This window comes from Mus musculus, chromosome 18, assembly GCF_000001635.26.
Source record: "Mus musculus strain C57BL/6J chromosome 18, GRCm38.p6 C57BL/6J".
In the NCBI taxonomy this organism is placed as follows: domain Eukaryota; kingdom Metazoa; phylum Chordata; class Mammalia; order Rodentia; family Muridae; genus Mus; species Mus musculus.
Window position 1 is genome coordinate 49,958,701 of NC_000084.6, and position 15,155 is coordinate 49,973,855.

The 15,155-nt window shown below is 37.2% G+C and overlaps 1 protein-coding gene across 5 annotated transcripts in view; it reads left to right on the plus strand.

The window, feature by feature from the left end:
• Nucleotides 1–6,773, plus strand: part of Dmxl1 (Dmx-like 1) — a 132,884-nt gene extending 126,111 nt beyond the window's left edge. For 4 of the 5 annotated variants that reach the window (XM_006525916.4, XM_006525917.4, XM_006525918.4 and 1 more), the window contains 2 exons: nt 2,358–2,575; nt 3,473–5,565. In XM_006525916.4, the coding sequence (XP_006525979.1) occupies nt 2,358–2,575; nt 3,473–3,697 (443 nt within the window). In that variant the 3' untranslated portion in view covers nt 3,698–5,565. Of the gene's footprint in view, nt 1–2,357; nt 2,576–3,472 lie in introns of all 5 variants that reach the window. The other variant, NM_001081371.2, reaches the window with a different exon arrangement.
• Nucleotides 6,774–15,155: the final 8,382 nt, after the last annotated feature.

Genomic DNA, 15,155 nt, shown 5'->3' on the forward strand with positions numbered 1-15,155 from the left:
TTTGTGTTTAATAGTACATGTTATCAGATTGCAAGGTTAACTTTGTCCATGTTATCAGTATTTGAAAACAGATACTTGTGATTAACTAGAGACAGTGGGACAAAGACAATATTAAAACCATATGTTAGGGCTGGAAAGATGGCTTTAGAGCATTTGTTGCTCTTGCAGAGGGCCTGTGTTTTATTCCTAGTATCCTCATGTTGGCTCACAACCATAGGTAACTCTAGTTCCAGCGAACCTGATATCCTCTCTGGTTTATGCACATGGTATATATACATACCTGCAGGCAAACAAATAACTTAAAGAATAAATAGCATCTCTATATGTGTGCACATGCATATTTGCAGCCGTGTATGTGCTAGCCGATTGGCAAATGCAGAGACCTGAACATCAGAAACCTCATACTATGTACCCTCTGGCCACTCCTATACAACATTGTATTGGATAGTCTAGTAACATATGCATAAAAGAAAAGCTATGCAGACTAGAAGGGGAAAAAAAAATAAAGCCATCTTTTAGATGATATAATTGTATGAAAAATCTAAAAGAAAATTCCTAGAACTGATGTGGGCTACACATCAAGGTCTCAGGACAGTATACTAAACCAGTTGCTTTCCTCTGTACCAATAGTGGATATATGTAATTTGAAATTTGAAAGGCCTTATCATATTAGTGCCCAAAATAATTACTGAAGCATTGGTCAAAAGAAATACATACAGGATGTGTATGTAGAAAGGTACAAAAATAATTAAAGAAGTCAAAGAAGATCTAAATTAATATAGAAGTATGGAGCTTTGAAAAATTTAATTTTGTTTAAAATGCCACTTCATCCCAACTTTATAGATTCAACAGGGTAAATGAAATACAAGAAAACTGTTTTGCGTATAACAATAAACAGACACTAAAGTTTGTATGAAAATAACAAATAACCAACAAAATACTGAAGAAAAACAAATTTAGAGGACTCATACTGCCTAATCCTTTTAATGTAAAGCTGCAATAAATTAAGCATTGTGACAGTGGCTTTTTCAAAAGTTAGAGCATTGAAAAAAATAAAAAATCTCATAATCTCCCTTATGTATCATGGACTTTAACAGAAGCACAGAAGAATTCAGTAGAGAAAGAAAAAAACAAAACAGTTTTCAATATAGTGCTAAAAGAATTGAATAGTGAGGTGGCGGGGGTGGGTATAGGAGACTTTTGGGAAAGCATTTGAAATTTAAATGAAGAAAATATCTAACAAAAAAAATTTTAAAAAAGAGAATTGAATAGTGACATGAAACAACCAAAAATATCTTTAACACAGACCTCACTTCACAAATTTAGCTACAAATGGGTTGTATAGTTACATGTAAAGTGCAAACTAACGGGGGGTGGGGGGCCAGGAAAAACTAGGTGGCTTTGGTTTGGAGGTGATTTTTTTTCTTTTTTTATTAGATATTTTCTTCATTTACATTTCAAATGCTATCCCCAGAACCCCCTATACCCTCCCCCCGCCCTGCTCTCCAACCCACCCACTCCTGCTTCCTGGCCCTGGCATTCCCCTGTACTGGGGCATATGATCTTCACAAGACCAAGGGCCTCTCTCCTCCCATTGATCTTCTGCTACATATGCAGCTAGAGACACGAGCTCTGGGGGTACTGGTTAGTTCATATTGTTGTTCCACCTATAGGGTTGCAGACTCCTTCAGATCCTTGGGTACTTTCTCTAGCTTTAGTTTGGAGATGAATTTTTACATTTAACACTTAACAAACAGTTTTATGAACAAAGTGATGATATATCCAAGGATTTTTAAATAATCTTTTTCTCATTATTTGAAAGGAAAGTAAGCTTGTAAAAATATGATCAAGATAAAGTAATCCAGAAAAAAGTCCATTCAGTGTGCTACAAGATAACAACCACTTTGAAAACCTTAGAATTATAATAAAGTTAAACCTGTACCTAGCGTGATCCACCTGTATGTACTGTTTTATATATGAAAGCTACAAAAAGGCTTGTTACAGGAATGTTATAATATTATAACACAGCAGTGTTATAATATTTATAAATGTATATTTATAAATTGTCACACTTATATAATAGATAGTATTCAACCATTTGATGCTATTGTGTCCAGTTCTGACACAAAACTGTAGGCAGTTTGCTAGAACAACCCTATGTCTACCTCAGTTTTCTTCTCTCCACAGTGATTCTTCATTGTCTCATGTTTGGTTTATCCAATCATTCCTTATATTGCATTGGTTTTTAAGTTGGCTTAGGCAGGAAAGCAAGTCTGTTCATTCAATCTCACCCACCTAATGGAAGCCTGTTTCTTCTATTACTAAGTGATTTTAACCTTTTTGTTTTTGACCTTCAGCTTTTACCTGCCATGATAGTGGAGCTACAGTTTTAGCATATGCTCCCAAACATCAACTCCTCATATCGGGTGGCAGAAAAGGTTTCACATGTATATTTGACCTTCGACAACGACAACAGAGGCAGCTTTTTCAGAGCCATGATTCCCCTGTTAAAGCCATTGCTATTGATCCAACTGAAGAGTACTTTGTTACAGGATCTGCAGAAGGCAATATAAAGGTAAATACAGTTGATACATGGTATCTGTAATATGAAAAAAATTAGAAACTTAGGCCTTTATATTTATGATACCAACATATTCCAAATAATAGTTGAATCAGTTCTATTTTAGCCAACAATGCTAATTACTGTTTAATAAGTCCTTTAGTGAATGGACATACTTTTAACTTTAAATTTTATATTTTTACTAGTTTTGAAATATACTTAATTAATGCTTAAGAATTAAATTTTCTATGGATTTAAATATATTTCAGATATTATAAGAAGATAAGTCTTGACTCTATTCTTTGTTATATGGTTACTAAATTTCTAGGTTAGCTGAATATATCCTAGCAGAATTATTTTTCTTTGATTTGAAGCCACTTTTTAAATTTCAACGTGTTGCTGCTGGTAAAGGCCACCAGGGTTTCAATTCTCATCACTCTCAGAGAAATAAACAAGAGAAAGCAAAGAACTGAGAAGAAATTTTATAACAAAGTAGAATTACACACTCAAGCATCATGTGGCTAGAACTTTGGATAATTCATTTTATAAGCAAATCTAAATAGAGGGCAGGATTGGTCAGAAGATGAAGTCCGACAGGGTAATCTAGGAATAGGTTTGGGATTTTTTCCTGAATAGAGTTTTCTCCCCCTTTCCTGTATTTGCATCTTCAGTGCATTAACAATAATTCCTACTCTCAGTGGATGGACTTTGAGTAACAAAAAAAAAAAAAAAGCAATTGATGAATGGTCATAGCCTATAGAGAATCAGGAGACTGTGATCAGAGCTCACACAGGCACTGATTGTCCTTGTTTTAGAAATGTCCTAACTGCACAGGAAGGGAGTTGCATTTTATTTGGAATTCATAAATCAATCACCAGCCTCCACTTTCATTTTGTCCTTCATATCTTTCAGATTTGGAGTCTTTCGTCCTTTAGTCTTCTCCATACTTTTATCAATGAACACGCTCGGCAGTCTATTTTTAGAAATATTGGAACTGGAGTCATGCAAATTGAGACAGGACCAGCAAATCACATTTTCTCTTGTGGAGCTGATGGAACAATGAAAATGAGGATCCTGCCGGATCAGTTTAGCCCTTTAAACGAGGTGTTGAAAAATGATGTGAAATTTATGCTATAACATTTTCACAAGAGGGTATATGATTTATTACCTGTTTGTAGAAGTAGCGAGCAGATGCAATGCACAGTAATCACCTGCACCATGGATGAACTAATGCTTTCTTGTTTTCATATTTATTTTATGGAGCTTTGCCCTTGATGCACTGATGCCTTAAGAGATAACAGGTCATTCAGCGTTAGATATTATTGCCTAACATAGAGTGTATGAGTAATGTTGTATCCGTACTTATTCAAAGTATATTTTAGTAAACATGCCATCGTGTTAGAGAGACTTTGTTTTCTCATTGTTATAAATTCTGCAAGCACTGCTGCATGAAGTCCACAGACAGTAAAACCCTTAAGAGAGGTGCCGACCAAGAGAACACTCACCACTGAACTCTCCACCTTCTCACTTCTCTGTCACACAGACAGCTCTAATTGTTTTCCTGTTAATAATGAAAACTTCATATAAATACAGATAAGATAAGACATTGTCACTAAAACTGCTGTTGGGACTTCAGTGATAAGAGAATCCAAGAGTTTATTCGTTTTTCTCTTTCCCTCCTATAACCCAGAAGTGTATATGTAAATGTATTTATGTGTATGTATATATGTGTGCATATGTGTATATATATATATATCTTATACATCTTACTTGATATTGTATATACAGAAACAGAAGCTACAAGTCTTTTCATGTATTTTGTGCCATAACACCTACTGCCGCAGTATAAAACTCTTGGTTTTTTTTTAAGTTTTTAAATTATTTTAACCTTAATGTTACTTTTAAGAAGCTTTAAATTTATTATTATTATTTTAAAGATACTGAATCAAATAAGTCTCAGTAGGCAATAAAGATGTTGTGTGGCACACAAGGCATTTTATATTAAAAATTTGTCAGCAGTTTTGATGATCAGACATTTTAGTTAAATTTTGTTTTAATTTTATTTCTTTTAAGATGAATTTAGTCTAAAAATTCTAAAAATGTTATAGCAGTGTTTTTAGAATCAAATGTGAAAACAGTCAATTTAAGTATAGTATTTACAAATGTACAATGCCCTGCAGATCTACATTGATAGGAAATAAATGTTATATTTTATTATTTTGCCAAAATATTATTTTATTATAAAATTTGACCAAAATATTTAAAATTTACAATGCCTCTATCTTAAATATGATAACCCTATTTCTGTCTGTTTTGTGCTATATCTTTTCTGATTCAGAATTATAAAAAAAAACTTGAAAAAAATACTTGATTTTTAGCCAATGAGACTGGCTGTAGAATAAGTGTTTAAGGGACAGTTACATACTATTTAGCTCAAATTTATTTTTAGTTAGAACCAGAAATGGCCATTTTTATGTAATGAAATATGGAAAACTATTAGGAATTGAAGAGTCAAAGCAAAGAAATGAAGGGCTGGTAAATGAATTTTGTAATATCCTCAGGATACTTTTATTATAAAAGTGTATTGTTAAAGGTTTTGTAATTGTATTTCATATTTTAAATATAGTGAGCAAGTTACAGTGAAAACACTGTCATTATAGAGAGTTTATATGCACAGAGTAAACTGTACCTGTAAATTGTGCAATAGCAATATATGACTATTTGCCATGGAGGAATCTGTGACAACATTACAAACAATATTTTCTTTGATGTAGCTAAGTTATTTTTTAGTAATCTCTTCACAAATCAAGATTCAAAAGGCTTTAAACACTTTCCATAAGAAAGAAAATTTACTATCGTGTTTATTAAAATCAAAATGCTTCAGGGATGATCTATTGAGCATTTTAATTGAGAGTTTATATGAATAACAACATTATGTAAGTCCATATGTATTTACATCCAGAGTCATATTTTAAATAAACAATCATGCAGTGATTTTTTTCGCATGCTTTTGTTTTAAGAAATACTTCTGCCAGTTTAGTTGATTTTAATTATGTGACTTTTAAATTCAGAATTTCTATATGTGATGATTGAAGAGATAATTTAATTTCCTCAAATACCTTCTTGTTATTTTCTACAATATTTTTTACTTAATGGGTGCTCATTAAATAATTGAAATGTGTATAGAAAATAATACAAATACACTTAAATTTTCATTATCCACACAAATGAAATGGTCACATCACAATTAACTTACATGCTCTGTTTTCATAGAGTCATGTTACAGAGATTTATAACATGGCAGGTCTCATGTTCTAAAATACTGGATTTCTCTTACCACCGTGAAACACTGCTTACTTGATTTTCCTTTGGTCCCACAGTTTGCTTTTAGCTAAGATAGAACATTTGCTGTTGTGCTTACCAGAACTTTAAAGGGATTGGTGTAAACCAAGTCAGCAGGTCACCCTTACAGACATTCTTTAGTTAAAAATGAGGTTTGCTTGTTTTTTAAAACAGCAAAAATGTTCAAGTGGATCTCATTGACTGAAACAATATAATTAGACATTTCAGAAAATGCTTATACAGCCTGAAAGTGGCAATGGTATGATTAAAAGGCTAGAAACCTAGGCAAACATACGTTACAAAACAAGAAATTTAAATATCTTATGAGAAAGAACCACAGCCAGTTAAAAACCAAGTCAACTACAAGAAATATTTGTGGAGAGGTGTGTTAGTGACTCTGTATGTGGTATAACTTTTATGTTATTAGAGAAAGTCAAACTGAATAACAGGGCAGCACATTAAAAGTTAATAAAATATTAAATGGCCTTAATAGTAGTTAGTGTAATCTCACAAGAAAAAAATTATGAATAGACATAACATTTTATTGTGCTTTGAAGATAATATGAATGTTTTACAAATTTAAGGTTTGTCTCAACTGCGCATGACTATCAACACCATTTTCAAATGGTGCAAAGTTGCTTCATAGCTGTCACATTATAGTAATTCTTACAATATTTCAAACTATAATTATCACTGTATTGGTTTGATCACATTATTTTGGGATATCCTGACCTATACACATAGAACACTGCAAACTTACTCACATAAATGCATTTTGATTGCTCCATGACTCTTTGTTCCCCAGTCTTTGTCTCTTTAGATCTTCCTATCCATTGAGATGCAATATTAAAATTAGACCAATTAACAACCATACAGTGGCTCTTAAGTGTTAAAGTGAAAGAGTCTTTTGGCTTTAAATTTTAAAAAAAGTGTGTGAAAAGAAGTAAATACCCGGATGGACCATCAAGAGACTGCCATATCCAGGGATCCATCCCATAATTAGCCTCCAAACGATGACACCATTGCATACACTAGCAAGCGTTTGTTGCAAGGACCTTGATATAGCTGTCTCTTGTGAGACTAGGCCGGGGCCTAGCAAACACAGAAGTGGATGCTCACAGTCAACTATTGGATGGATCACAGGGCCCCCAATGGAGGAGCTAGAGAAAGTATACAAGGAGCTAAAGAGATCTGCAACCCTGTAGGTGCAACATTATGAACTAACCAGTACCCTGGAGCTCTTGACTCTAGCTGCATATGTATCAAAAGATGGCCTAGTCGGCCATCACTGGAAAGAGAGGCCCACTGGACAGGCAAACTTTTTATGCCCCAGTACAGGGGAACGCCAGGGCCAAAAAATGGGAATGGGTGGGTAGGGGAGTGGGGGGGCGGGGAAGGGTGTGGGAGACTTTTGCGATAGCATTGGAAATGTAATTAAGGAAAATACGTAAGAAAAAAAGAAAAAAAGAAAAAGAAAAGAAAAAAAAAAAAGAAGTAAATACCCAAAACCGATAACCTACCTGAATTTGATCCCCAGAATCCACAAATAAAAATGAACCAGCTTCCTCAAGTTGTCTACTGACCTGTGAAGACACAGATGCACACTTATACATGCATACATTTTGGTTTTGTCTTTTTAAGGGGGTAGAGAAAAGAACTAAGCTAAAGGGAGGCAACTTGCCAAACAGCTTTATTGCTGATATGGGACAAATTTTAGTGGTCTGGCTAGAACATCAAAACAGATATAACATTCCCTTAATCCAAAAGTGTTTAATCCAGATTAAGACCATGACTATTCGATCTATCAAGGCTCAGAGAGGAGTGAAAGCTACAGAAGGGTTTGAAGCTAGCAGAGATTGATTCATGAGACTTAAGGAGAGCAATCATCTCTACAGCGTGAAAGTTCAAGGTGGCAGTACTGTCAAAGAAGCTGCAGCAAGCTTTCAGAAAGGTTCTGTGAAGGTGTATGAAGATTTTGTAGATGAAACAACCATATCTAGGAGAAAAAGATACAATCTGGGATTATTAGAGCCAAAAAGGGTAAGGCAGTGACTGCCAGGCTGAAAAGAGTGGAAGTACTTAGGCTCTTCCAAATTACACTAACTCCTGTGCTGCTGCATAAATAAAGCAAGAAAATCTGGTAACTTTATACCTAGTTACAGCATAGTTTATTGACTATTTTGTGTTCACTGTTGAAATTTACTGACCATAATAAGATTCCTTTGCAAACATTGTTCCTTGGCAATATCCTTTGTTACCTTGGAGTTCTGATAGGGTTGAAAACTGGGGTAGTAACTATAATGAGAAACTCAAGGAGTAATTTTGACTTTAAGTCTTTTTTGGTTTTTCAAAACAGGGTTTTTCTGTATAGCCCTGGCTGTCCTGGAACTCACTCTGTAGACCAGGCTGGTCTTGAACTCAGAAATCTGCCTGCCTCTGCCTCTGCCTCTGCCTCTGCCTCTGCCTCTGCCTCTGCCTCTGCCTCTGCCTCTGCCTCTGCCTCCCTAGTGCTGGGATTAAAGGCGTGTGCCACCATGCCCGGCTACTTGATTTATCTTAACAAAAAAAAAAAAAAAAAAAAGAGTGGTGGCTAGGCATGGAATACCTGAGCTGATAAAATATGAAGTTAAAAAAATTCAAGGGGGAGGGAAGATTAATGTAATTATATTTTAATCTATAAAAATTTAATAAAACATGATTGAAAAAGATCTTGGCAAGCAGCTGACAAAATTGTTGTAATTTTTCTCCAAGAAACTAAAGAAATCAGAATCAAAATTTTAAAGAAGCCACATATTTTCCTCCGTAGAGTCATTTTTATTATTTTTATTGCTATGCTTGCTTGCTGTCTAATAGTTTACATGAGCTTAAGATCTCCTGGTGGCATTGATTGGTATGAATATGAATGTTCAAAATAAATCTACATACCAAAATACTGCCTCCCCTGGTAGCTATAGGTTCTGTTGCTAAAATAGAAATATTTCCAAATTACAGAAAATAGGTTATATTGGCAACGATTTTATGCTTATTGAAGGTGGTCAGGGTTCTAGATACAAAGCAAAGAACTGCAAGTCCAGCAAGTAGAACCTGACTGAACAAGATAGTGTTTTGAAATAGCGTTGGGTGATATCTGGTATGCATGCATTCGTACACATAATTACGATGTGCTGGGTAGGAGATAAATGCAAAAAAATCAGATTAAGAGAAAATTGAATAGAAACAGATTTGGAAGTGAAAAATATTCTGAAAATTAAGGGTAAGAGTTTTTAAACAGGTGGGTTTTTTTTTTCCTTTTATTGAAAGTAGAGTTGGTTTTCGCATAATGTGTCCTGCTTAGTTTCCCCTCTCTCTGCTTTTCATAGTTCCTCCCACCTCCTATCTGATCCATCCTTTCTGTCTCCTGTAGAAAACACAGGATTCTAAGCAATTATGGGATAATATAAAATTTTAAAATGAACACATTGGAATTGGACAAAACAGAGAGAAGGCAAAGAGCTCAAGAAAAGGCACAAGAACAGGCTCACATTTGGGAATTCAATAAAAACAAACTGGTAGCTATAATATATGTGCAAAGGATCAATAGGGTAAAAAGAAAAATATGTATTATATATAAAAATAACCTTTAAAATGGAAATCTCTCCCAGCACTCGGGAGGCAGAGGCAGGCGGATTTCTGAGTTCGAGGCCAGCCTGGTCTACAAAGTGAGTTCCAGGACAGTCAGGGCTACACAGAGAAACCCTGTCTTAAAAAAAAAAAAAAAAATGGAAATCTCTGACATCATGGACAATGAACCTCCAAAGATGCCCTTGGGTTCATCCTATCTTGTCCATCTACTGGAGCTTCCTCAGTGAGGCTCCTGTGGAGAAAATGAAATTTTCATTTGCAAGTGGTTATCAAGTAAAAGCTTCTGGACTGTGGGGGGTGGGGGGGATATGCTGCTTCTCCTTTCAGCTCTAGGACCCCATTTGCTATAGACCTGTGCAAGCCCTTTGCATGCTGCTTCTGTCTCTATACGTGTATATGTTGATTTAGAGCGCCTTGGTGGTGTCCTCTAGCCCCTCCACTCCACACACTTTCTGCCTAAGGAACCTTTCTCTACATTTCCAAGCCTAGGCTTATTATCCATCATGCCATTCCACCCAGAATGTGGACTTTAGGAGATTGAATCAAGCAACTCACTCTAGACCAGTCTTCTTTATACTGTGGATAATTAGTAATCCACAGTATTGAAAGATTGCTTTTAAATCGTATTCTTCCACAAGGGGGCACTGGGCCATCAGCTGAGGAGACGGGGGAGCCCTAGGAGTGAGGTCTTCCGAGAGCTATATATAAGAGGTAAATATTGCACAATTCTTCTGCCACACTAAGAACCATTTTCAAAGTGGTTAGATACTTCTGTGGTATTCTAGTAGTAAATGTGAAGGCTTATTTCTGAACTTCCAAATAAGATAGTGGGCTACAGGTTACATCGGTGAGAGCCTGGTACTGGAAAAAGCTGCTCAGTAAGAAAATCCCACCCCACTCGCCAAAATTCCAGGGTACACAACACAAACCAACAAATGCAAAAAGTGTAACACAGAAACACAGAAAAATGGAAAGATAAAGCAATACAACTCCGTCTTCCTGTCTCGCTCCCCATGACTTGGTTTGTTTGTTTGTTTGTGTTTTGGAGACAGGGTTTCTCTGTATAGCTCTGGCTGTCCTGGAACTCACTTTGTAGACCAGGCTGGCCTCGAACTCAGAAATCTGCCTGCCTCTGCCTCCTGAGTGCTGGGATTAAAGACGTGTGCCACCACATTAAGCTTCCCATGACTTGTTTGACCTAATTTTTTTTTTAATAGAACCCAGGCTCACCATCCACAATGGGCTGGGCCTTCCCTTAAAAGTGGCCTATAACTCTGGCTGCAGCCTGATATTATGGGGGCATTTTCTTAGCTGAGGCTCCCTCTTCTCAGAAGCTTGTTTCAGGAATGTAGCCAACACCACTGACCCCTTGTCAACCTGACACACAAATACCTCACTGTTATGCCACCACCTTTCCTTTCCTTCTCCAACGCCAAGATCACATGTTAATATTGACATTACAAAATATAACTTTTAAAAAAGATTTATTTATTATTATACATAAGTATACTGTAGCTGACTTCAAACACACCAGAAGAGGGCATCAGATCTCATTATGGGTGGTTGTGAGTCACCATATGATTGCTGGGATTTGAACTCAGGACCTTCCAAAGAGCAGTCAGTGCTCTTACCCACTGAGCCATCTCACCAGCCCAAAGTAAAACATTTTACAAATTCAAACATTAAAATTCATTTTCTAATAGTCCAAAGTCTCTTAACTAAAATTTCTCTTAAAAACTCAATCTCTCAACTTTGGGCTCCTGTAAAGTCAAAAAGAAATCAAATGCTTTCTTCAAGAGGGAAGAACCAGGGCACAGTCACGAATCAAAGCAAAAACAACTCCCAAAAGTATAAATAAGTGGAATTCACTCTGGATCTTTTGTGTTCCTCCAAGTGACATAGCTCACTTCTCTGGCTCTGCCTTTTTCAACACACAGCTTGTCTTATATGCTCCAGCTGGCTCCACTCCACTGCTGATGCTGTTCTTGGTGGTCATTCCAAGGTACTTACATCTTTAAAATGCTGGAGTCATCTGCTACAATTAGACTACACTTTCACTAATAACCTTACAAAGCGCCTCTTCATGGTGCCAAGCCTCAACTTCTCTGCATAACCTGTTCAATCCTGGCACTTCAATTGCCAGTGTGGTTGAACCTCCAACAATGGCCTCTCTTAGCCTCTCACAAGGCCAAGCCCCAGCAGCTCTCCATGACACCTTCATTGTAGCCGCCAGTGGCCACGGGTTCCTGGGTTCCTGAAAGGAAAGCTGGGGATGGATTGGAAGGACTGCAAGAGAAATAACTCACCAAGACAAAGTTCTCTGATCAAGGCTCAATGTTTAATTCTAGGGTCTGAATTTAAAGGGGGGGGGCTGCCCCCGCTTTGCCAGGATCTCGTCAGGAAGACAAGCTCAGCTGCTCAGCAGCTATTGGCTTCTTGCAGGAAGCTGCAGATGGGGCAGGATAATAGACTTCACCTAGGTCAGAAGACTCCACCCTACATGGGCTAGCTGACTGTGGCAAACAAGGTCTGATTCAGCCCGCTGAAGGCTGGGAGGAGGGCACTTCATGCCTTTAAAATGAGTACTATCTGAGTGACTTATACTACCAAATTCAGCTGCCAGTATAACGTACCTCTGTACGTTAACTGCCAGTATAACCTTGGATACCTCTGGAACATAGCTTATATGTGTTCTCAGGAGACACTTCCTAGGAGATTTCACCTCAATAATGCTGGTATCTTCTTAATCTGTTAAATTCTCAGTTCCAGCTGACTGGCATCAAGTATTCCAGCAAAAGAAAGGTATCTTTTTAATCACAACTAATTCTTCAACTCCAGCCAACCAGAACAAAAGAATCTTAATTCAAAAGCAACAAAGGCCCCATCAGAGAAGTTAAACTTCACAATGTTCCATCTTCTGCATTGCCTTCAACATTCTTAAATTACAAGCTTCTACAGAACATCTTACCAAGCACTGAATACTCAATGACTTTTCTTACACAAAGTTCCAAAGTCCTTCCATAATCTTCCACAAAACAGCACTCATGGTTAGGTCTATCACAGCAATACCTAACTTCTGGTACCAACTTGTTTTAGGTAGGCTATCATTTGCTGCAATGAAATATAAGCAAAAATCAAGGAAGAAAGGGTTCATTTGGGTTACACTTCAATATCATTTTCCATCATCAATGGAAGATATAGCAGGAATTTAGAAGCAGGAGCTAATGCAGAGGTCATGGAGGGGTGCTACATACTGGCTTGCTGCCCATGACTTGCTCAGTCTTCTTACAGAACCATAGACCATCGGCCAAGGATGGCCCCACTAATTAAGAAAATGCCCCACAGCCTTGGTCACAGCCTGATTTTAATGGAGACATTTACTCAACTGAAGCTTCCTTCTCTCAGAAACCTATGTCAAGTTGACAGAAAAGTAGCCAGCATACCTACAGAGGGAGAAGTAATTGGAAAAAATCTATTCACTATCCCTCAAAGCCATGGAGAGAGATTTGTAGCAATGAATGCTTACTTTTAAAAAGTTTGTTTAAGTTCTCAATCTTTTTTTAATATTTATTTATTTAATGTCTTTAAGAAGTAATCAGAAAAATCTATTCACTATTCCTCAAAGCCATGGAGGGAGATTTGTAGCAATGAATGCTTGCCTTTAAAACGTTTAAGTCCTCAATCTTTTTTTTTTAATATTTATTTATTTATTTGATGTCTTTAAGTACACTGTTGCTGTCTTTAGGCACACTAGAAGAGGGCATCCGATCCCATTACAGATGGTTGTGAGCCACCATACAGTTGCTTGGGAATTGAACTCAGGACCTCTGGAAGAGCAGTCAGTGCTCTTAACCACTAAGCCATCTCTCCAGCCCTAAGTTCTCACTCTAATATCTCTAAAATGAAAACTAATAAAATGAGAAAAATTTGAAGACATGAGAAAACAGAAATAGGTATAGCTGGTTCTGATAAAGTGGATTATTCAAAGAGTTTTTCATTTTGTATCTTGTTTGTACTTTAGCATTTTTATGTTACAAAGGATCATAGGAACGGGCTGGTTGAAGATAAAATCATTTATTACTAGAATCTAAACCCTATGAATAGAAGAGATGGCTCAAACAATTGGGAACCCAAACAGTTGGGAACAGGCCTGCTCTGATTGAGCGAAGATACATACAGGTGCTGTGTTTAGCAGCTAGCCTAGATGTTGAGAGATTTTTTTTTATCAGTTTCTTTATTTTCTATGAACAAGGAGGGAATATCATATATATTAATGGCAGAAAATTTGAGGGAATGGGAAAGATAGTTAGATGACCTAGTATGATTAAAATCCCTTCCTCCCACTCACTCTGCAGACTCAGATCCAGGCTACATGATGGCTTGGCTGCCTTTGGATGTTAGGACTCTGCTGCACCAAGTTCTATACTTTTTGATTTTTAAGGAGTTCTTATGAAAAACATGGCGTGCAAATGTAATTGTTGTCTCAGAGGCTTACTACTGAATAAACTAACCCTTTTTGCTTCTTTCAGAAGTAGTTCCACTCGGCTGTTCTGGCTCAAATTCCTCTCCAAGATGACTAATTCAAACTGGCTTCTCTTGTCTTCTTGACTGAATTCCTTTGCTTGGTCTCAAACTAACTCTGGCAATCTGTTCTAATCTTCTTTTTTTTTTATTAGATATTTTCTTCATTTACATTTCAAATGCTATTCCTGAAAGTCCCCTATGCCCTCCCCCTGCCCTGTTCCCCAGCCCACCCACTCCTGCTTCCTGGCCCTGGCATTCCCCTGTATTGGAGCATATGATCTTCTCAAGACCAAGGGCCTCTCCTCCCATTGATGGTTGACTAGGCCATCCTCAACCTAGACACTATTGCATATGCCAGCAAGATTTAGCTGACAGGACCCTGATATAGCTATCTCTTGAGAGGCTATGCCAGTGCCTGGCAAATACAGAAGTGGATGCTCACAGTCATGTATTGGATGGAACACAGGGGCCCTAATGAAGGAGCTAGAGAAAGTAACCAAGGAGCTAAAGGGGTCTGCAACCCTATAGGAGGATCAACAATATGAACTAACCAGTAACCCCCCACACACCAGAACACTGTGTTCTAATCTTCTAGCTCATTCTCATTCTCTGGGTCCTTCTGTATTTACCGACAACCTGTCTCTGTAAAACTCTCCCAGTAAAACTGCCTCCTCTGATCTGCACAGACTGCATGAACCAAACTCACTGAACTGACTCAACTGAATTTAACTTCTTTCCCATCTTGTTTTTGTGAGAGTTGAGCATCTCCTGTCAAATCTTTCTCTGACTTATCACTTTGTCTACCCCTCAATTAGATGTCACTTTCCAAAATGGCTACTTCCTACTATAAACTATCCTGCCTTTCACTGTTTGAGATTAAAGGTGTATACTAAGGATGTGTCTATATTCCAACCAGATCATACTGTAATCCAGGGAGTGTCTGTATTCTGCTCAGATCATCTAGACCTTAAAGGTCTTTAGACATGATCCCTTGCCAGAGCAGCCATGTTGCTGGATTAAAATTCCTCTATAATGGGTGCTTAGAAAGATTTTCCAAGCCGGACATGGTGGCGCACGCCTTGAATACCAGCACTGGGGAGGCGGAGGC